The sequence below is a fragment of the Rhincodon typus genome, chromosome 35 (assembly GCF_021869965.1).
Source record: "Rhincodon typus isolate 14 chromosome 35, sRhiTyp1.1, whole genome shotgun sequence".
NCBI lineage: Eukaryota > Metazoa > Chordata > Chondrichthyes > Orectolobiformes > Rhincodontidae > Rhincodon > Rhincodon typus.
Window position 1 is genome coordinate 7,023,827 of NC_063366.1, and position 23,607 is coordinate 7,047,433.

The 23,607-nt window shown below is 39.3% G+C and overlaps 1 protein-coding gene and 1 pseudogene across 1 annotated transcript; both read right to left on the reverse strand.

Annotated features, from left to right (window-relative positions):
* Positions 1–3,655: 3,655 nt before the first annotated feature.
* Positions 3,656–4,580, reverse strand: LOC125486924 (annotated as a pseudogene).
* Positions 4,581–20,225: 15,645 nt separating this feature from the next.
* On the reverse strand, positions 20,226–21,155 carry LOC125486925 (neuromedin-U receptor 2-like). The gene has a single exon (XM_048616484.1). It carries the CDS (start codon positions 21,153–21,155, stop codon positions 20,226–20,228), a length of 930 nt encoding a protein of 309 aa, XP_048472441.1.
* Positions 21,156–23,607: the final 2,452 nt, after the last annotated feature.

The window sequence follows — 23,607 nt, forward strand, 5'->3', positions numbered from 1 at the left end:
GGTCCTCACATACCACCCCATTAACTTCTGCATCTAGCCTATCATCCTCCATCACTTCTGCCACCTACAATCTGACCCTACCACCAAAGAGATATTTAGTAAAGCAAATCAGCAAAGAATTTAGGGGACTGGGGAGTGTTGCTGAACAAAGAGCTTCATCTTTCCTTGAAGTAATTTCACAGTTAGACAGGGTAGTGAATTTGGACATTGCCAAGGCACTCGCCATGATCTATCAGTTTTCCCTGAACTGCCACTTAGTATCAAATGCTCGTGAGAGCGGGAGTACTGGTCAGGAGAGTAGGAATAGGAGGGGAGAGCAGAGAAATGCGTGTCTGAGGAGCATGGAACAGGGATAGAGATTTTTGGATCATTGAAATCTCTCCTGGAGCAGCAGTGACCGAAACATGAGGGAGAGTTTACACAAGGACTGGAAGAGAACCAAAATCCTGGAGAGGAGATTTTCTGGAACTAATCTAAAGTAGTTAAGCTAGTCTATCAGGGGGTTGGGACCCTAAACAATGGTGAGACAAAACAGAACATTGAAGCTGGGACAGAAGTTAAAAAAAGCAAGTTCAATAGACAAGGCAGGAAATTGCACTGCAGGGAATGACAGCTCACTAATAAATCAAACTGCATTTATTTTAGAGCAAAAGGACTGACAGGTAAGGCAGATGAACTCAGAGCACAGATGGGAGCGTGGGACTGCGACTTCATTGCTATTACGGAAACCTGGCTTAGGGAGGGACACGTTCTGGGTTACGGATTCTGTAGGAAAGATAGAAAGGGACTTAGCGGCGTTTTTAATTCAGGAAAACATCAGAACAGTACTTAGACAGTATATTTCTGAGGGATCGTCCAGTGAGTCTCTTCGGGTAGAAGTGAGAAATAAGAAGGGTGTGATCACTTTGATGGGATTGTGCTATGTACCCCCAATAGACAGTGGGAAACTCAGGAGCAAATATGTCGGAAATTGCTACAGATAGCTATAGTAATAATAGAATTGTAATAGTTGGGGATTTCAAATTTTGAAACAGAGGCTAAGTCTGCCATAGTGTTAAGGGTTTGGAAAGGGAGGAATTTGTTAATGGTGTGCAGGAAAGTTTTGCCATAAATATGTAGGTGCCCTTACAAGAGAAGAAGCAAACCTCAACCTGCCCTTGAGAAATAAGTGGGTCTTGTGACTGAGGTGTCCGTGTGGGAGCACTTTGGAACCTTATTGCACATTTTTTTTTAGCTTTGCAATAGTTGTGCAAAACGAGTGGTCTGGTTCGCAAGGTAAAGTTATAATAGGGCGAAGGCCAATTATTTATTCTATTAGTCTAGAGCCTTCAGAAGTTGATTGGAAGATGTTGTTTGCAGTTAAATGGGCGTTTGGGAATTGGAAGGATTTCAGAAATGAGATAAGGAGAGTTCAGAGACTGCATTTTCTTGTCAGTGTGCAGGGCAAGTCTGGAATGGGTAGGGAACGCTGGATGACTGGAGATATTAAGGTAAAGGAAAGGAAGCAGGCATATTTCAGGTGTAGGCGGCTGGGATCACCTGAATTCCTTTAGTAGTCTAAGGGATGAAGGAGTAACCTTAAGAGGGAAACCAGGAGAGTTAAAATGGGGACGTGAAAAAACTTTAGCAGATTTGTTTAAGGAGAATCCAAATAAATTCTGCAAGTGTATTAAGGGTAAAAGAGTAACTAGGGAGAGGATCAAGCACCTTAAATATAAAGTTGTCATCTATGTGTTGAGCCACAGGAGTTGGACGAGATTCTAAATGATTATTTCTTGTCATTATTTACTGTGGAGGAAAACATGGAAGCTAGGGGCCTCAAGGAGGTCAATAGTAATGTCTTGAAAAGAGTCCACGTGACAGAAGAGGAAGTTTTCAGGTTTTAAAATGCATGAACGTTGATAAAACCACAGGACCTCTTCAAGGATATCTCAGGACATTGTAGGAAGCTACTAAAGAAATTGTGGGGCCCCCAGCAGAGATACTTTTGTCATTGGCAGACACGGGTCTGCTGCTGGAAGCTTGGCAGGTGCCTGATGTTGTGCCATTGTGTAAGAAAGTATTATGGACAAGATCACACCCCTTCAAAATGTATGAAGAAGATAGCCGACCCTCCAATGTATTATGTTCAAAGGCAAGTGCTCTGGCTGCAATTTCTTCAGTCAAACTACCAGGCTTGAAGCAAAACATACTTCATTCTAACACTATAGTTCAAACACAAACAGAAGAAAGAAGAATTGAGATAACTTACTTTTATTGGAAAATGTAACAGAATAATTGAATATTTCATGACTAAACATCAACTTTTCCAATATAGCAGCATCCCATAAATGCACCTTTGGCAGAGGCAAATTCAATAAGTTAAACTGCCTCACATGCAAATCTCCACTCCAGGAGGAAAGGACATCAAGAAAAATTATGACTGAGAGAGAACTGATGAGTTTTACAGTTGCAGAGAGAGATGTTTACTAGCTTCCAAGCACCAACATCTACTGAAAACTAAACTAAAAACCTGGTGTTGTGGGAACTTGATCCCACCCCTATGTAGATCACAGAATCCTTACAGTTTGGAAACAGGCCCTTCGGACAAAAACATCCACATCCACCCTTGGAGCATCCCACCCAGACCCATCACCCTATAATCCACTTAATCTACACATCCCTGAACACTTCAGGCAATTTAGCATGGCCAATCCACTTATGATGCTTGTATTTTTCCAACTTCAAAGTAAAAACCGAAGGCCTCACAAGTTGTTTATTTTATTGGCTTACAACAGATATCGCTTTACCTCCGTCTCAACCTTTCATCATGAAAAAGAAACAGGACAAAATAAATATCTTCAAGACATAGTATAATCATCCCTCCCCGCTTAAAAAGATATACTATCGCAATACAAAGACGATTTCATTTTTAAAACAGTTAGTCATACGCTATCAGTGCACTAGTGTACATATACATTATATTGACTCAAAGCATGCGGACATTCAACATGAAAGTTCATTTCAGTCTATTTCTGCAAGCACCAAACGCCTCTGCCACACTCATTAAAGTCATGACAATACATCAGGAATTATGTTCTCTTGTCTTGCCACATGTATAATTTTTCAAATTGAATGAATGCAATAAGAAACTCCATCCAAATAGTCTGGAATTGATATTCATAACTATTTTTTTCTGGAAAAAAACTTTAAGAGTTTATGATCAGTATACACAATTGCCTCAGATACATTACTGACAACATAAATGTTGAAATGTTGCAATGTCAAAGCCAAACTCAAGGTCTACTTCTCAAATATGAATTATTTCTGGAGATGAATATTCAGCTTTTTGAAAAATAGCCAATAGACTTTTCTATCTTTTCATTGTTGTTTTGCAATGGGACAGCACTGACACCCACATTGCACTCATTGATAGCTAATTTGAATGGCTTTGTATAACTAGGTGTGGCTAATACTGGGACAGTAGTTAACACAGCTTTCAGGCTGTCAAGTGCCTCTGACACTCTTCTATCCACTGAAATTTTCTGCACTTCTTCAACAGATTAGCCGAGGGAGCAAACACATTGCCAAATTTTGGTCCAAACTTCTGACAAAAAAAATCTCGCACCCGGAAATTATAGTACCTCCCTCTTTTTACCTCAGTGAGAGGAGACGATTAGTATTTCTGTACATTCTGATAATTTTGATAAGTAATCATATTCCTTACTTCATTTCTGAACTTAGTGTGTGCCACTGCATAAATGAACAGGTTGGTGCAGGAACTCAAAAGTTGAAGCATGTATCCAGCATGTTCCACAATTGTGGAAAGGTCATTACAATCAGGTTGGTAAAACTAGATCTCTGCAAATAGTACATACATCTGACATATAGTAGTAACCATCCATAGAAAGATGAAACATTCCAGAAATAGTAGGCAATATGATGAATTTTCTGCGATTTTCCAACTCTGAGTCTTTGATATTTTCCCTGAAGCTTCTCCTTATCCTGCTTCTTGTTACAATGTGCCTGAAGGCCAGAGCATTGAACAGAGAAATAAAGACAAAAGAAACACAACAAATGGGGCTAAAATAGTATCAAGGCACAAATAAGCCTTCCAATAGGCAAAATATAGAAATCAGATTTTACAACACAGGACCATGCCATGTTGTCAACAATGATTCCAGGTTGGTTTACAAAGTAAAATGGGATGTTCTGTGCAACACAAAGTCCAAAAACAATGGATATATCGATAGCTGCAGTTTTCTCTGTGGAGTATTTGACTCTCAATATTTGGCAGCAGATGAACAATCTCAACTGAAAGCAGCTGTTAACGAAACAGAGGAATGAATGTAAATAAAAATGAAGACAAAAGTAAGGCGATAAATGGAAGTGTAATCCAGGAATTATTATGGAAAATACATCTCTTTAACCACATGCACAATTACTTCAAACATTAGTACAAGGAGATCCGATGCTGCCAGCGACACCAGGTAATGTGTAATACATCTGGACAGACTACAGATTCCACGGGAGAGAATCACAATTAATAATATAATAGACAAAAGAAAAGTTGGAAAAGTGAAGTTAGTGCTTCTAATCATAACAGAAGGATAAATAAATGGATAAAACTTGTTAAATTATGACATTTCCCCTCACAGAATAAACCGGCTTTATTTTTCCGTGACAGAATATGACCCACAATTATTCTTCATGATTTTTTAAATTATAAATCACACGACACTAGGTTGTAGTCCAACAGGTTTATTTGAAAACAAAAGCTTTCAAAGCCTTGCTTCCTGAAGAAGGATGAAGGTTCTGAAAGCTTGCACTGTCAAATAAACCTGTTGTAGTATAACCTGGTATTGTGTGATTTCTGACTTTGCCCACCCCAGTCCAACACTGGCACCTCCACATAATATCTTTTGATGATCTGGGTGTACTTGCTATAGAAGACCTGAAATAGAACAATGCTAGTAATATTAATTCTCTAAATTTTGTCAATAGCATAACCCCAGGTACAAATTTCCTCATGTCCTTTAGGAAAGGAAACTGCTATCCTTACCTGGTCTAGCCTACATGTGACTCTAGACCCACAACAATGTGGTTGACTCTTAATTGCCCTCTGGGCAATTAGGGATGGGCAATAAATGCTGCCTAGCCAGCGACACCCTCATCCCGTGAATGAACAAAAACAATTTTAGACTGGTCTAGGGATAACATTTGTGGTAGAAACAGAAATCACAGTTATGAAATTGCAAAGAAAGTGATTAGTTTATGTGTTCTAAGATTGATGAATAGCGTTCCAGAGTCACCTGAAAACGTACACATCATTTATTGGCATGCTCTGTTTTGCTGTTGGACAGTCAAAGGAAAAAGTAAACATTGAAAGAAAACAAAAGGTAAAGAAGCATGCAAGTGTTGTCAGTCAAGTGATAATTATGGTAAGAATGCATTTGCTGTAAAATGATAGTTAAATGGAAAATACTGATGTAACAGTTGGCTGTAATGAAGATAGCCTTCTGTGACTGTTTGTCCCTTAGTAAACGATGTGCAATTGGTCATGTTACAGAGAAAATTCATTGTGTCAGTAAGGATTCAGAGCTGGGGTGATTGTCAGACCCAAGCAAAGAGATGGTATGTCCTGGCCTGTCTACAGTGCATACCCTGGCAGATTTAAAACAGCACTACAGAAAACCAAGATTTTTTTTCATAGTCTTAACGAATAGGTGAGCAAAATCTCAATGAGCACTCCATTGCTTCTCGTCTACCAATCTGAGAATGACAGATTTATTCAAACTCTCTGCTTCCTGCCTATTAACCAATCCTCATCCATGCCAGTACCAACTGATTCTTAACAAGTGAGACTTTAATTCCTACATCTTCATTTCTTGGTGAAGTAAATGTTAACGCTAGAACTGTTGGATATTCCCTGTCAATTCATTCTCTAACTTATGTTAGGTGTAGTCTTCTAACCACATTCTAAGTTCTCTCTAAATTTCAATTTGTTGAGTTGAATACAAACTCCAGCTTCCATTTGTTCACTAGTTTTGTCCTCCATAGTGTATGATGAACTGTGTCAGTTTTATGTGCATCAAAAAAAGATAAATCCACTCCCTCAGGACACTTCCATCGCAAAGCAAAGCTCGTGGACTTTGTTTCCAGTTGATTCTCCAATTACTTCAGAACCCTTCACTGTTACTTAAAAATTAAACGCAAAATTCAAAACATAATGATTTACATCCTGACAGCATTCAGACCACTGGAACCACAGTTGTGACTCTGCTATGAATGCGTTCTAGTGTGAACACCTTACATCTTCTTCCTGACAAAATAACCTAACCGTTTTTTTTATAATTTTCAACATCACGCTCATTCAGGTTTTTGACAGGCATGTGTACATCAGGTACACTGATCTCTTCCATTGAAACGTAAATTAAGGAAACAAACATATAATATAACAACTTTTAAAAAACTTAAAAACGTAACACATTAGATTGAGTATTTCCACTGTGAAGTCATTTGCATCTGCAGTGATGGTAATTATGATAATTTGTATATTCACGATCTATGTTAATAAGAAGCTAACTTTGTGGTGGAACTAATTTTGAAAAAAAAAAGCAATAAAGAAAAGCATGGAACATCTCTAAAAATATTTTCCCTTTTCAATCTAGATGTGCGGCTTCTACTGCCTCAACTGAATTTAAAAGGATTGTGCGTGCAGTTAACACAATAACGAAAATAAGGAGTAGAGAAGTTGGATGATTGTGACTCCTCTGCCAGTCAATAAGGCCATGACAGATCTAGTGGGTGAGCTGTGAATTCATATTGTATTCAAATTTATCTTAACATTCATTTCCCAAATAGTTGCAGATATTTTTCTTGGAGGCTTTCAACGAAAGACTGTCCATTCCTTCTAGACATAGAAAATTTCAAAGAATCATTATTTGATCTGAGGAAACTTTCCCTTCTCATAGTCTTAACTGACTGATTCCTCATTTTGAGTCTGCCGTCACAATTCTAGACGTCCCAGCAATAGTAAATATTTGTTGATCAGCCAGGGAGGTTTTATTCTGCATTTCTGAGAAGAAATGAATTTCATGCAATCCATTTGGACTTCAGCAAGGCTTTTGATAAAATTCCACAAGGAAGATTGGTAGAAAAGTTCAGAGCCATGATCTCCAAGGAAATTTGGCTAAAAGAATCCAGGATTGGTAATGTGCAAACGGTGGTGTTGGATGTGTTTATTTTTTCTGACCTGATGTTTGTGTCTTCCAGGGTTCAGCAGTCATCAGTGTAAGGCACATATTGGTCGACTTACACGTTGGCAGGACAAACAAGGCAAGGGATAATGAATTGTTTTAACTGAAGAAGTAAGCAGAATCAGAGGAAACTTGCTGTGCATTCCAATCGTCCCTTAAAGTCGTGTGACTGTTAACATAAAGTGAATAAGAAAGCATATGGGACACTGCCCTTTTCCAGCCTGGGCACAGACTTTAATAGCTAGGAGGTTGTGCTGTAGCTGTATAAAATGTTAATTATGCCAGAGCTAGAATATTGTGTGCAATTCTGGGATCCACGTTATAAGATAGAGTTTGATTGCAATAGAGAGTGTGCAGAGGAAATTTATGACAATGTTTTCTGTGTTTGAAAGTCATATGTATGAAAAGAAATTGGATAGACTGGGTTTGCTTTTTTGGACCAGTGGAGTCTGAAGTGGGAAATAGTTATGATACGTAAAATTGAGTGGGATAGATCGGGTGGAGAAGAAGACACATTTTGCTTTGGCGTACGTATTCTATTCCTCTAATATTCTGCATCTATATAGTCCGGAATTTTAACTATTGATTTCTTCATTTCTCTTTCTTTTCCCCCGATGATTCTACCTGTTCAACTGTCCCGCTCGCAATTTTCGGGAGGACAGTCAAATTCATCTTTATTTCAGATTGTGCGAAAGACCCAGAGGCAAAATATTATATAATGAAGCTCCTCTCTATCTTTTTTTAAGTGGAGGAATGTGAGACATTAGTGGCAAGACTGGATAGGTCGCTAGCCTGAAATCCCTGCAGCTTGACAGGCTTCTGTCCCACAATTGCCATCCAGTCCCAGACTTTTTGGGGTGATTTGCGGGTGGATAATCAACATTTGACCAGACCAGACGAGACAACAACCTGTTCGTCCACTTTATGAACACATTTTGTACATGAGCTGGAGGCAGACCGATACCCTGGTGGGGAGGTTTACTAAAGCCACTCTGGAGGATTTAAACTAGTCTGGGTTGGGGTCGGTTCCGAAACTGTAGGGAGATGAAAGAGAAAGTTGAGACAGTACAGAAGTTAATGAGACCCAGTTAAATGGCAGAAAGTGGTGTTGGTTATCCTCATCCTATACAGGGCAAGAAGGTGCGTGGCAGTGAAAGTCTGGGTTAAGCTGCATTTATTTCATTGCAAGAGGCCTGTCAGCTAAGGCAAATGAACTCGGTAAATGGATGAGTACATGGGGCTGCAATATTATAGCTATCACAGAAACATGGCTGAGGGTTAGGACAGAACTGGCAGTTCAATGTTCAGGGGTACTGATGCTATAGGAAGGATTGAACAGCAGACACGAGATGAGAAGGAGTTGCATTTTTGATTAAGGAGAACATCACAGCTCTACTGAGAGAGAATATTCTTTAGGGCACATCCACTGAATTTATATGGGTAGAAATATGCAGAGAAATAAAAAGGGGGAGATCACTTTGATAGTATTGTACAATACAGCCCTCCCACCCCCAATCTCAGTGGGAGATTGAGGAACATGTATGTAAGGAGATCGCAGATAGCTGCAAGAATAATAGCGTTATAACAGTAGGGGAGCTTAACTTTCTTAAAATCAACTGGGACTGCCAGAGTGTTAAAGGCTTGGATGGAGAGAAATTTGTTAAGTGTGTTCAGGAAAAATTTCTCATGCAGTATGTAGAAGGCCCTCTTAGAGGAGGGGAAAAATGTGACCTCTTCGAGAAATAAGGCAGTGCAAGTGATGGAAGTGTTAGCAGAATAGCACTTTGGGACGAGCAACCATAAGTACATGAATTTTAAAATAGCTATGCAAAAGGATAGGTCTCATCCATGAGTTAAAGTTCTAAGTTGGGAGAGACCAATTTTGATGATCTTTGACAGGAACTTTCAAAAGTTGATTGAGGGAGGCTGTTTGCAGGCAAAGGGACGCCTGGTAAGTGGACGTTTTCATAAGTGTGTTCATGGTTCAGGGTCAGCAAGTTCCTGTTAGAGTGAAGGGTAAGGCCGGCAGGATGAGGGAACTCTGAATGAATAGAGTTATTGAGGCCCTGGTCAAGAAAAGGAAGGAGGAATATGGCATGTATAGGCAGCTGGGTTCGAGTAAATTCCTTGAGGAGTTTTGAGGAATTTGCAGTACACTGAAGAGAGAAATCAGAAGGGTTAAAAGGGGACATGAGATGGATTTGGCAGATAAGTTAAAGGAGAATTCTTATGAAGGGCTAAAGAGTAACTAGGGAGAGAATAGGGCTTCTTAAAATCAACAAGGTCATCTATGAGCAGAACCACAAGAGATGGATGAGATCCTAAATATGTACGACTCTTTAGCATTTTAAGGAATGAATGCTAGGGAACTTGAGAAAATAAGTGGTGATGCCTTGAACAGAATCCATGTTACAGAAGTGGAGGTGCTGAAAGTCTTAAAAGGCATTAAGGTAGATAAATTCCCTGGAAATGATGAAGTCTATTCTAAAACGTTGTGAGAGGCTAAAGAAGAAATTGCGGGCCCCTTGTGGAGATATTTCTATCATCGACAGCCTTGGGTGTAGTGCCAAAAAGATTGGACGGTGGCGAATATCGCACCATTATCTAAGAAAGGTAGCAGGAAAATGTCTGTGAACTACAGATCGATGAGCTTAATGTCAATGGTGGGTAAGTTACAGGGGATTCTGAGAGACAGGATCTACTAATATTTGGAAAGGCAAGACTCATTTGGGATAGTCAGCATGGGTTTGTGCGTGGGAAATCTTATCTCACTGACATGATTTTTTTTGTAGAAGTGACAAAGAAGATTGGTGAGGGCAGTGCAATAGACGCTGCTTTAGCAAGACCTTTGATAAGATACTGCATGGTGGGTTGTTCAGTAAGGTTAAATCTCATAGAATCCAGGAACAGCTCACCAATGGGGTCCAAAATTGGATTGATAGTACAAGACAGAGGGGGCTGTAGAGTTTTTTTTTTCCCTAACTGGAGTCCTGTGATCAGCGGTGTGCCATAGGGATTGGTGCTGGTTCAACTCTTATTCATCATTTATAGAAATGATTTGAATGGGAATTTAGGAGGTACGGCTAGTGATTTTACGGATGACACCAAGATTGGTGGCATAATGGAAAGTGAAGAAGGTTATCTCTGGATACAAAGATGTCTTGATCAACTGGACCAGTGGGCTGAGAAATGGCAAATGGAATTTCATTTAGATAAATGCAAGGTGCTTTATTTTGCTAGATCAAATCAGGACAGGACCCACACAATCAATGGAAGTGTCCTGCAAAATGTTATAGAACAAAGAGATTGAGGGGTACATGTTGATAGCTCCTTGAAAGTGTAGTCACAGGTAGGCAGGATGTTAAAGAAGGATTTCTGCATGCTTGCTTTCATTGGACAGAGCACTGAGTACAGGAGTTGGGACGCCTTTTTTCAGCTACACAAGACATTGGTATGGCCACGTTTCAGCTACTGTGTGCAATTTTGGTCACCCTAGTATGGAAAGGATATTATTATTTAACTAGAAACAATGGAGAAAAGATCTACCAGGATGCTACCCAGACTGGAAAGTTTGAGTTATAAGAAGAGGCTGTATAGACTGGGACATTTTTTCTAGGAGCGCAGGAGACTGAGGGATGACCTTATAGATGTCTATCAAATCGTGAGAGGCATAGATAAGGTATATAGCCAACAGCTTTTCCATATGTTAGTCTAAAACTAGAGGGAATAGGTTTAAGGTCAGATGTAAAAGGGTGCAGAGGGCATGTTTTCATACAGAGGGTTCTGAGTGTCTGGAATGGGCTGCCAAGTGCAGTGATGGTGACAAGTGCAATGTTATCATTCAAGAAACATTGGGCCAAGTGCATGGATGGGACAGGTTTGGAGGAATATGGACCAAGCGCAGGCAAATGAGAATAGACTAATTGTGAAAACTGGATGGCATGGACAAGTTCAGCCAAAGCGCCTGTTTCCATGTTGTAAACCTATACGACCTCTATGACTCGATTTGAACTGAAAGGAAAGCCACATGACGGGTCACAACACGATACCAAAATCCCAATTGTCATTTATACCGTAGAATGCTGCACAAGCCAATTAAGTTAATATGACTCTATGCACTTGCGAAACAGGTGAAAGTAAATTGGTAGATCAGTTTAAACTTCAACCACAATTTATTTTGCTAACCCATCCCAGACCTAACACTCATCTTCTGATTTTCTGTTTAGTTGAACCAATATTGATGACCGCCTGCTCGTGATTAAACACAAGGGACTTTCAATAGGTAATGTTCAAGCAGAAAATCTTTCCTCGGTGCTTTGGCAGCACGTAAGAACATTAGTTGTCTTGTGAGATCAGATTGCTACACCTTCAAGTATTTGTAAAATTAAAAGCAACAACATTAATGGCAACGAGATCCTGAAATTAACATTGAACTCACTATAAAAACATGGTAAATTAATGTGAAATGATGACTTATAGGCTACAGAGATGAGTGTAATATCCTTGATACCTTCTTTGAGCTCAATAACCCGCGGCAGGATTTAGAGATTGTGAGAGTACCATTCCATACTTTCCAATTGCCTACATGTGTGCAATAAGAAAGATATCTGAAATCTGACACCATCAATACAAAGATGCTCAATTTAGAAGTATTGACTAGTCTAACAGTTGTTCCATCCATCACTGGCCATGTAGTATTTAGTGTTTACTATCCACAGCCGGAACTGAAGTATTTCACAATGTTTCAGGGTGCACCATCGCCTAAATCTGCCGCCTCTGATCTCGTAAATGGACTTGGGGAGCAGGTACTCATGAAGACTGACATCACCAATCTATTTTTAAATTTCACATCATCCTAATTTAAAACTCGAAGCAGGAACCGCATCTGTCCAGACTGCGTCAAACTCCTAACAGTGTCCGCCTTTCAATTCTTGGGCTGTGGTTTGTTCAGAAAGGGAACAATCTTAAAGTCATAGAGTCATACAGCATGGAAAAAAAAAGGCTCTTCAGTCTAAACAGTCTACACCAACCAAGCCTGCATTTGGCCAATATCACTCCAAACCTTGGCTTTCATGAACTTATCTGAATGTCTTTTAACTGTACCTGTATCTGCTCCTCCCTCTGGCAGCTCAATCCCACACGAACCACTCTCAGTGAGTAAAAAATGCCCCTCAGTTCGTTTTTAAATCTTTGTCCTCTCAACATAAAAATATGTCCCCTCATTTTGAATTACCCCACCCAAGGAAAATATCCTTGTCATTCACCTTGTCTATGCCCTTCATTTTTTTATACACCTCAATAAGTTCTCTGCTCCAGCAAAAAAAACTCTCAGGGTTTTTAGTCTAGTTTTATATCTAAAACTGTCCATTCCCATCAACATCCTGGCAAATATTTTCTGAACTTTCTACTATTTAACAATATCCTTCCTATAGCAGGCCGACCAGAACTGAACACACTACTTCAGTAGAAATCTCATCAACATTCTGTACAACCTCAACATGAAGTTCCAACTCCGAAACTCAAAGGTCTGGACAATGAAGGCAAGCGTGTTAAATGCCATCTTAACTACCCTGACTACCTGTGACACAAATTTCAAAGAATTATGTAATTGAACCCCTAGGAATCTGTTATACTACATTACCCAGGGGCCTACCATTTAATTTATAAGTCCTGCCCTTCATCTCTTAAAAATTCACTATGATGGAGATTTTTATTTAAAAAAATATAAAAAGATGGAAGTGATTATAGAGCTACTTAAAAATAAAACTTTCTTTGCAAACAGATTAGACAAGCAACGACAGTTATCAATTGATGATATATCCAGTACGTTTGCCAACTGATAATAATGACTTAATAGCACCACCAACAATTGCGAGAATAAGGTATTACACAGCTTCAATCTGCATCTGTGTCAATGGATCCATCTACCAAATGATGCTGGTGGAAATAATTTTGATTGAAAAGCCGATGAATTCTTCATTCCAAGGTTTGACTTGTATCTGATAGAAATCTCAGGTGAGGTAATTAGGCCATGACTGACAAAAGTCACAGGCTTTAGAACACACAGATCAGCTTTTCACTCTTTTATAATGACTCTTGATGAATGGAAAACATACACGATCCAAGGAGGTAACACATCACTGACACCAAGCTGGACACGTCAACATTTATGCCCCACCAGAAGAGAAAAAAATGTCTGAATTACATCTCCTTCAATATTGCCAGGTATCCTAACTCGCTCTACCAATTGTCTCCCTATCCAGTCTAATCTGTTACATCATCATATTTTGCATTAACAAATGTGCAAGGGAATACCACAGCCAAACTTCTGTTGTTGAAAAAGTTGTCCCTTCCTTCAATTAATAATGATTTCAAATTAAACTTCAGCCTCTTATCCTTTACCGTTACACACCAAATTTCTGGAAACAGGCATCCACCCTTCTACGTTAGCTTATAATTTTAAATACATCCATCTATGACGCTTAAAGTTATATCTTTCTGACAAAAATGAAAGAGGAGGGTGGACGTGATTGTCACAGAATTCTTTATATGCTAAAAAAAATTTCAGCTGTCACCAAGATGCTAAGTTTAATATTTACTCTAAAACAAAATTGTTACCTGAGTAAAGGAGCTGAAACCAGCCATGTTATAGAGTCTGCACGCCTTGTTGTGTATTAGATACCGCTATGCTGTAGGTTAGGTTTAAGGTTATCGGAGTTTCCATTCAAGGGTATAATAATGGTCTTTTTTAAATTCTGTCTCAGAAGGTTTGTCTGTTGAATGGTCATTCCTCGGAAAGCACTGGAAAAAAGGCCCTTGAATATATTCGAAAGTCAAAGCTATAGCTGCTACGATTCTCGTAATGACTTGTTTGGGAACCATCAGGCTTGCGGTAGTGCTCCACCGAATCTCTGCGCAATCTTCAGCAACAGCACCTCGTTTTCATTTCTGGAATCCTGCAGTCTTCTGGATTCAATATCGAGTTCAACAATTTTATTACGAGCAACTTCTCCCATGTAACGCGTCACGAACTAGGTCTTTTTTACCACATGCGATGCTACCACGCACTGTTGTCGGCTACTAATAGTACCCTTTAGCAGTTATTCATTCTTCCAGGCTGTACTTTACCTAGTTCCTTGTCCAACTAGTTTTCCGTTTCTTTGGACACTATCTCCAGCTTTCGTTCACTCCTTCTCGCTCCACCCAACACGTTTTCTTCATAAGTAACACTTCTTAGCTACTGTCAGTTTTGAAGAAGCGTCACTGGTTCCAAAACTTTAACACTGTTTTCATAGAATCAAGGACCCTCCAATGTGTGGAAGGAGGTAATTCGTCCCATCGAGGGGATAGTGATTCTCGGAGGAGCATCTCACACAGACCCTCCTCCCACCTTAATCCAACTGGCCAGCACATCTTTGGAAACGATGGGCAATTCAGTATGTCCAATCCAACTAACCAGCACATCTTTGGACTCTGGAGAGAAACCAGATTACCAGAAGACAACTCACGCAGAGACGGGTGGGGGTGTGGTGGTGGTAGAGAATGTGCAAACTCCACACAGACTGTTGACCGACGCTTGAACCAAATCCGGGTCTCGGGGGTTGTGATGTAGCAGTGTTAACCACTGAGCCACCATGCTGTCCGCAAATCTTGCCAGATCTGCAGAACCTTTCCAGAAATGTCTGTTGTGGTGTCACTTACTTTAAGGTCTGAGCGCTTTCTCCAATCTGCTTATACCAAAACCCATAAAGGAGGTCTTATCACCACATGGGCTGCTCACACAACAATCCCAATGTCAGCCGATAATCGTCCACATTAACAGCTATTAATTCTCCAAGGGTGACCATTACCAATTTCTTTATCTGCCCAACTGCTGTTCACTCTCTCTCTGGGCTCGATCTCCATCTATTATTTATTCGTCCCCCTTCCTCTACCTTTCTGTCTCTGGCTTATATACAAAACTTTACGAGCTACAAATAGTTCTGAGGACGTTTCACTGCTTTCTTTCCACAGATGCTCTCAGGCCTATTGAGAATTTTTCTTTCGGCACATTCGATTAAATATTCGAATTTAAAATTCACGAACTTGGAAAGTAATAGACATCACTAAAATCGTAACTGCTTCCCTACTGATTTGCCTCCTATCAGACATCTTTCACAAATATTATGGTGTTCCTCCCCGGGAGCTTCCACAACAGCACGAAATAAAGCGTACTCTGCTTCTGTGGTCGCTAACACTTCTGGTAAAGCATTTTTTTTCAGTCTTCACACCACCCACACACGCAATAAAATTAGGTTCATAGATTGCTGTATTAATTTGCTTGTAATCAGGCCTTGGACACATTTTTTTTTATCGCTTCCAGCTATTTGCAAGCATTACCCTGCATAATTAGAACTAAAAACGGGAAAGAAATCCATACACTCAAGCAAGCCTGTCTTACAAAAGCTTTGCCCGTTTTGGCTCTCTCCTCCTGCCTTTGACTAAATCAATCATTGTCATCTTTTGTAAATGTTTCAACATACTTCACACCAGTGGTTCTGCTCGAAAATGAGAAAGCAGAAGGACTGATGAGATGCATCCAAGGATTTTGAAGGAAGTGAGGCCAAGGCACTTGCCATGATCATTCAGTCTTCCCTGGACTGCCACTGAATATCAAGAGGCTGTGAAAGTAGGAATAGTGATGGTGAAAATAGGAATGGGAGGATAGGGCAGATAAATGTATTGCTGATGAGCTGGGGCAGCGAGCGGGGTACAGATTTTTGGATCATTGGGATCTCTTCTAGGGCAGAGGTGACCGTTACAAGAGGGAGGCGTTACACCTGGACTACAGGGGGACCAACATCCTGGTGGAGAGAATGGGAGAGCTATTCTCAACAAGTTAATTGAGCCTGGCAGGGAGGTTGGGACCCTAAACAGCAAGAGACAAGAAATCATGATGGGGCTATTAGAGAAGTAAAAGAAAGCAAGTTAAACTGAAAGGCAGGGAATTAGGAATGGGTGATAAATTAAATGGCATTTATTTGAAAGCAAGAAGGCGGACGGATGAACTCAGAGCATAGGTAGAAACATTGGCATGGGATATCACAGATACAAGGTAAACACAGCTGATGAAGGGATATGGTCTGGGGTACAGATCCTATAGGAAAGATAGAAGAGGAGGCAAAAGAGGAGGGGTAGTGGTTTTTTTTTAATTTGGGAAAACATCAGAGCAGTACTTAGAAAGGATATTCCTGAGGAATCATCCAGTTAGGCTGTCTAAGTGGAAAGGAGTTAAGAAAGGAGTGATCACTTTGAAGGGATTATAGTACAGGTGCATCATTAGTCAGTGGGATATTGAGGAGCAAGTATGTAGGGAGATCGCAGAGAGCTGTAAGAAGAATAGAGTTATAATAGTCAGAGATTTAAACTTTCCAAACATAGACTGGGGCTGTCAGAGTGTTAAGGTTTTGCAAGGGGTAGGCTTTTGTTGTGGGTGTTCAGGAAAAAAAAAGATTGCAATCAATATGTAGGTGGCCCAACGAGAGAAGGTGGCAAATTCACCCTCCCCTTTGGAAGTAAGCAGCGCATGTGACTGAGGTGTTAGTGTGAGAGCACTTTTGAAACTTATAGCATAATTCTATTAGTTTTAAGACATTTACAGAAAAGTATAGATCTGTTTCACAAGGTAAAATTTGAATTCTAAATTAGGGCAAGGGCAATGTTGGTGGTATTAGAGTGGAACTTTCTAAAGTTGATTAAAGAGGTTATTTGCAGGTAAATGAATGTCTGGCAAGTGGGAGGATTCAGAAGTGAGATAACGAGAGATCAGGGTCAGCATGTTCCTGTTAGTGTGAAGGGCAATTCTAGAATGAGTCAGGAACACTAGATGACTATCGATATCGAGGTCAAGAAAAATGAGGAGACATATGTCAGGTTTGGGCAGCTGGGATCACCTGAAGCCTTTGAGGAATCTAAGGAACATAGGAGTATTCTAAAGAGGGAAATCAGAAGAGTAAAAAAAGAAAGGACTTACGATACCTTTGGTAGGTAAGTTTAAGGACAATCCAAAAAGATTTTACAAGTATATTAAGAGCAAAGGAACAAGTATGGAGGGAACTGGGCACCTCTAATATCAATTAGTCATCTCTATGTGGAACAACAGGAGTTGGGTGAAATCCTAATTCTTCTAAGTGTTCACTGTGGGGAAAGACATGGAAGCTAGGGAACTCAGGAAGTAAACAGTCATGTCTTGAAAAAAGTCCATACACAGAAGAGGACGTGTTGGAGGTCTTAAAATTTGTGAAGTTTCATAAAACCTGGGACCTGATCACGTGTATCCCACGAATTTGGGAAGCTAGAGAAGAAATTGCAGGGCCACTAGCAGAGATATTTTTGTCATCGACAGCTATGTTTTAGGTGCTGAAAGACAGGCGAGCATCTAATTTTAGAATCATAGAATCCTTACAGTGTGGAAGCAGGCCATTCAGCCAATTGAGTCCACACCCTCTGAACAGCAACCATGTCCATTGCAGACACCTGGGACATGTTTATCCATGCTCCATATCCATGAGCACTTCCCACCACTATCATGAATTTGTTGCCTAAGCCAGACACACACATATGGTTGTGCCCAGAGAATTGTAAACTGTTCCTTGTACCATTATTTAAGAACGTATTATGGATCAGCTCAAAAACCTCAAAATATATTAACAAGGTAGCCTAAACATCAACATTATCTCATTTTTAAAGGCAAGTGCAAGACATTTTGTTCCAGATGCAACTCGATTGGTCAAACTGCCAGGCTTTAATTAAAACACACTTTATTCTTATTCTTATACTTTAGCAACACAGAAACAAAAGAAAGAAGAATTGGAATAACTTAACATTAATAGAAAACTTAACAGAATAATTGATTATTTCACTGCAAAACAGTAACTGTTCCAACATAGACATATTCCCTTAACTCACCTTTAGCAAAGGCAAAGTTCGTAAAATAGATTGTCTGACATGTAATTCTTCAGTCCAGGAGGGAAGAACATCTAGAGAAAACCCATTTCAAGAAAAACGGACAGAGATAGAGAGTGATGGAGACAGAGATAGAGAGATAGATAGATAGAGAGAGAGAGGACTCAAGTGTTTTGCTGTAGCAAGAAGAGATATATAGCAGCTTCCAGAACCTTACATGTACCGAAAGTGAAACTGAAATCCTGGTTCTGTGGGAGTTTGACCACCACTTCATGCTGCTGCGATTGCTCCAACTTTTAGAACAACCTAAGCCCTCACAAGCTGTTTGCTTTATTGGCCTGAAACAGATCACTCGAAACCTCTATTTCAATCTTTCTTCATTAATAAAAGGACAAAATATATCTTTTCAAGCCAAAGTTTGTCACAAATCACCTGTAAAAATTAACCATCAATATACAAAGATAGCTCCATTGAAAAAGAAATCCTTTAGTATGATCCTATTAGTACAGTAAAACACATGCATGTTACATTGACTCTAAGCATGCAGACATTCAATACTACAACTCATTTTAATCCGTTTCTTCCTCCACCAAAATTTTCGGTTTTCATTCATTAAAGTTGCAACAACAAGTCAGCAATGACGTTCTCTCGTCCTGCCACCGGGAATGGCTGCAATAATAATCTTCATGTAAATAGTCTGGAAGTTTTATATATTTTTTTTTTTCCAAAAACTTTAAAGGTTTGTGACCATTTTCTATAATTGTCTCAGAAACATTACTGGCAACATAATTGTTGAAATGTTGCAACATCAACACCAAACTCACGGCCTCCTTCTTAATTGTGGAATATTTCTGTTGATGAATTTTCATCTTTTTGAAAACATACCCAATAGGCCTCCCTATCTTTTCGTTGTCATTTTGCAAACGTGCAGCGCAACACTGACATCCATATCACACACGTCAATAGCTACTTTGAGTAGCTTTATTTACTTAGGGGCTGCAAATACTGGGACAGTTGTCAAACGCTGTTTGATATGATTCAGTCCACAGAAATTTTCTGCACTTCTTCAACAGGTCAGTCAATAGACCAATCACAATGCTAAAATTCGATATCTACTTCCAATAAAACCCACTCAGACTCAAGAATTATAGTACTTCCCTCTTCGTTGATGGAATGGAAAACTCACCAGTCACCTTTATTTTCACATCCTCAGCAGCCATCTGCCCATGTCCAAAGACATGGCCCAGGAACGTGACTTGGGCTTTTATGAACTCAGTCTTTGCCATATTGATCACCAAGCCAACAAATACAAACAAAAACAGAAGTTGCTGGAAAAGATCAGCAGGTCTGGTAACATCCAGGCAGAGAAATCAGACATAACGTTTATGGTCGAATGACATTCCCTTGGGCTCTGAAAGGGCCACTGCAACCCTGAAACGTTAACTCTAATTTCTCTCCACAGATGCTGCCAGATCTGTTGAGCATTTCCAGAAATTTTTGTTTTTGTTACTGATTTGCAACATCCACAGATCTTAGCGTTTTTAATCACCAAGCCCACCTCATTAAGTCAATCTCATCATTTATATAGCACGTTTCTTTTTCATTATTCTTCCTGTCCAAATCGACTAATTCACATTTTACTTTTATTCATCCATTCATTGATATTGATCTCATGTTGCCATTTTAGTTTATCAGATCTATCTGAATTGTAGATCTCAAGACAATAATAGTAATCATGGGTGGCACTTATTTGATACAAATGAAAAGAACCTGACTGCTATTCAGAAACAGAGTGTTCCTAGTTCCAAAAGCGAGCTGCTGCTGATACTGAACATCTGAAATGAAAACAACATTTATAAAACTTAGCAGGTCAGGCGACATCCGGTATATAAAAAAAGAACTGACGTTTTACAATGACAGCCTTTCATCAGAAATGTTCACATGAAAGGCTGTCTGCCTGGAAAATTAGCTCTATTTTCATCTACTAATGATGCACAGCTAGCACGGGCTTGTGTTGGAGGGTGAATCTACGAAAGGAGACAGTTAGCATTTTTGTATTCTTTGACTATATTGACATGTAATCATATTCTTTACTTCATTTCTGAACTTGGTCTGTGCCACTGCATAAATAAACGTGTTGGTGCAAGAACTCAAAAGTTGCAGCATGTATCCGGTGTGTTCCACAATTGTGAAAGGGTCATTATTATTAGTTTGGTAAAACTGGTTCTCTGTAAATTGTACACAGGCATGACAGATTGAAATTAGCATCCACAGACAAATAAAACTTCCAGAAATAGAAAGCAGTAGTATGATGGATTTCCTGCGATTTTCGAACTCCGAGTCTTTGATACCTTCTCTGAAGTTTCTCCTTACCCTGCTACTCATTACAATATGCTGAATGGTCAGAGCATTGAAAACAGAAATAAAGAAAAACACAGCAAATGGGGTTAAAATCGTATCAAGACACAAGTAAGCCTTCCAAACGGGCAAAATATAGAAATCAGATTTTACAACATAGATCCATGCCATGTTATCAATCAAGTTTCCAGGCTGGTTTACAAAGTAAGATGGCATGTTTTGTACAGCACTAAGTCCACAAACAATGGCTATAACAACAGTTGCAGTTTTCTCTGTACAGTATTTGACTCTCAACTTTTGGCAGCAGATGGATACAGATCGATCAAAGCTGAAAGCAACTGTTAACCAAACAGAGAAATCAATGGAAATAAAAGTGAAGGTAAAAGTAAGACAACAAATGGAAGTATAATCCAGAAACGATTTTGGAAAATAGATCTCTTTAAGCACGTGCATTATTACTTCAAATATTAAAACAAGGAGATCTGCTGCTGCCATTGACACCAGGTAGCATGCAATACATCTGGAGGGACCACAATTTCCATGGGAAAGAATCACAATTGATAATATATTAGCTGTAAGAAAAATTGGAAAACTGATGTTAGTGCTTCCATTCATAACAGAAGGATGAATAAATGGATGGCATTTTCCCTCACCCAATTTAGCAACATTATTTTTCTCCTACAGAATATGATGCATCATTATTTTCTATAACATAACCTGATGGTTTGGATGTATTGGCTATAGAAGAACTGAATTGGAACAATGTTAGTAATACAATTTTTCTACATTTTGTCAATACTATTACCTCAGGTACAAATTTGGACTTATCTAAGAAGAACATTTCTGGTAGAAACAAAAAGTATCTTTCTGAAAGTGCAAAGAAAGTGATTCATTTCAGTGTTCAAAGACTGAGGAATAGTGTTGCAGAATCATCCAAAAATATGCACATGGTTTATTGGCATGCTGCTTTAATGCTATTGGGACAATCAAATGATGAAGTAAATATTGTAAGGAAATGAAATCCAAAGAAGAATTCATGTATTGGCTGTCCAGTGCGGACTATGGTAAGAATTTCTTTAGCTGTAAAATAGTACCTGAAAGGAAGATAACGAGGTAAGAGTTGGATGTAATGAAGATCGCCCTTTGTTGACGTATGTTCCCTTAGTGAACGATGTGCAATTGGTTGCACTGCAAGGAAAATTCATCATTTCATTAATTCAGAGCCAGACAAACAGGAGCCTGGAAGAACACAGAAAGCCAGGCAGCACATAAAGGAAAGAAGAAGTCAATGTTTTGGGCATTATCCTTCTTCAGGACTGGATTCAGAGCCAGCTTGTCAAAGCCATTCAAAAAGATTGCATGTCCTGGCCTGTCTACAATTCATGCTCTTGCAAATTTGTAACAATGCTACAGAAAACTAAGATGATAAGAACTATTTTTTTTCATATTCTTAACGAATCGATGAAGAAAAGATCAGTGAACAGTCCATTGTTGAAAGCCCAGCAATCTGAGAACGGCACATTTATTCAAACTCTATGCATATTGCCTAGGAACTAATCCTCTGTCCATGCCAGTCAAATTCGATTCATAGCAACCAAGACTTTACTTTTTTATCTTTTCCTTTATCGTTTAGGTAAATGTTAACTGTAGAACTGTTTGATATTTCCGACAGATCACTCTCTAGCATATGTTAGGGTAAACATCTAATCTCATTATAAGTCCTCCGTAAATTAGTGATTGTTAAGTCAAATGCAAACTCCAGCTCACATTTCTTTGTGATATATCACAGAAATTTCTGGCCTTTATTTGGTCACGGACTTTGTCCCGAATCATGTAGGATGAACTGTGTCTGTAAGGGTTATATATTTCAAAAAAAAATCCACTCCATAAGGACACCTCCATGGCAAATCAAAGCTCATGAATGTTGTATCCTATTGATGTTCTGATTATCTATATGCTGGAGCCCTTCTCAGTTGTTTAAAAATTAAATGCACCATTCAAAACATACCCGATTACAATCTGACAGCACTCAGACCACTGTAAAAACTGTTGTATTTCTGTCACTAATGTCCTCACTGGACAGCCAATACATGAATTCTTCTTTGGATTTCGTTTCCTTACAATATTTACTTCATCATTTGATTGTCCCAATAGCATTAAAGCAGCATGCCAATAAACCATATGCATATTTTTGGACGATTTTGCAACACTATTCCTCAGTCTTTGAACACTGAAATGAATCACGTTGTTTGCATTTTCAGAAAGATACTTTTTGTTTCTACCAGAAATGTTCTTCCTAGATGAGTCCTGAAGAAGAGTTATACCCGAAACGTTGACTGTTACTTTCCTCCAGATGCTGCCTGGTTTGCTGCTTTCTTCCAGTCTCCTGTTTGTTTACCTTGAATTCCAGAATATGCAGTTTTTTTTTCCTCATCCACCATTTTATGTTAGTTTGTAATTTGAAATGCAGGATTGGAGGGTTTGAGCTATAGAGAGAGGCTGATTAAGCTGGGGATATTTTCCCTGGAACATTGGAGGCTGAGGGGTGACCGTATCGACAGTTATTAAAATGTGAGGGGCATGGCTAGGGTGAATAGTCAAGGACTTTTCCCAGGTTAGGGAAGTCCAAAACTAGAGGGCATAGGTTTAAGGTCAGAGGGGAAAGATTTAAAAGTGATCTAAGGAACAACTTTTTCATGCAAAGGATGGTCCTTGTATGGAATGAGCTGCAAGTTGCAATGGTAGACACTCTTGCAATTATTACATTTAAAAGACAATAGGATGGGTACATGAATAGGAAGGGTTTAGAGGGATATGAGCCAAATGCTGACAAGAAAAAAAGGATACATGCTCGGCATGGATGAACTGGACCATAAAGGAGTGTTTCCGTGCTAAACAACTCTATGACTCTATCTGTCTTTAAGCTACATCTTTCTGGCAAAAATAAAAGAGGAGTTTGAATGTGATTGTCGCAGAATACTTGAGATGCTAAAACATCTCAGCTGTCCCCAAGATACTAAATTTAATATTGATACTAACATAAATACCTGGGTAAAGGAACTGTAGC

Coding starts and splice junctions, on each gene's coding strand:
- LOC125486925 (XM_048616484.1), bottom strand. CDS start 21,155: ATGAATGGAAGCACTAACATCAGTTTTCCAATTTTTCTTACAGCTAAT.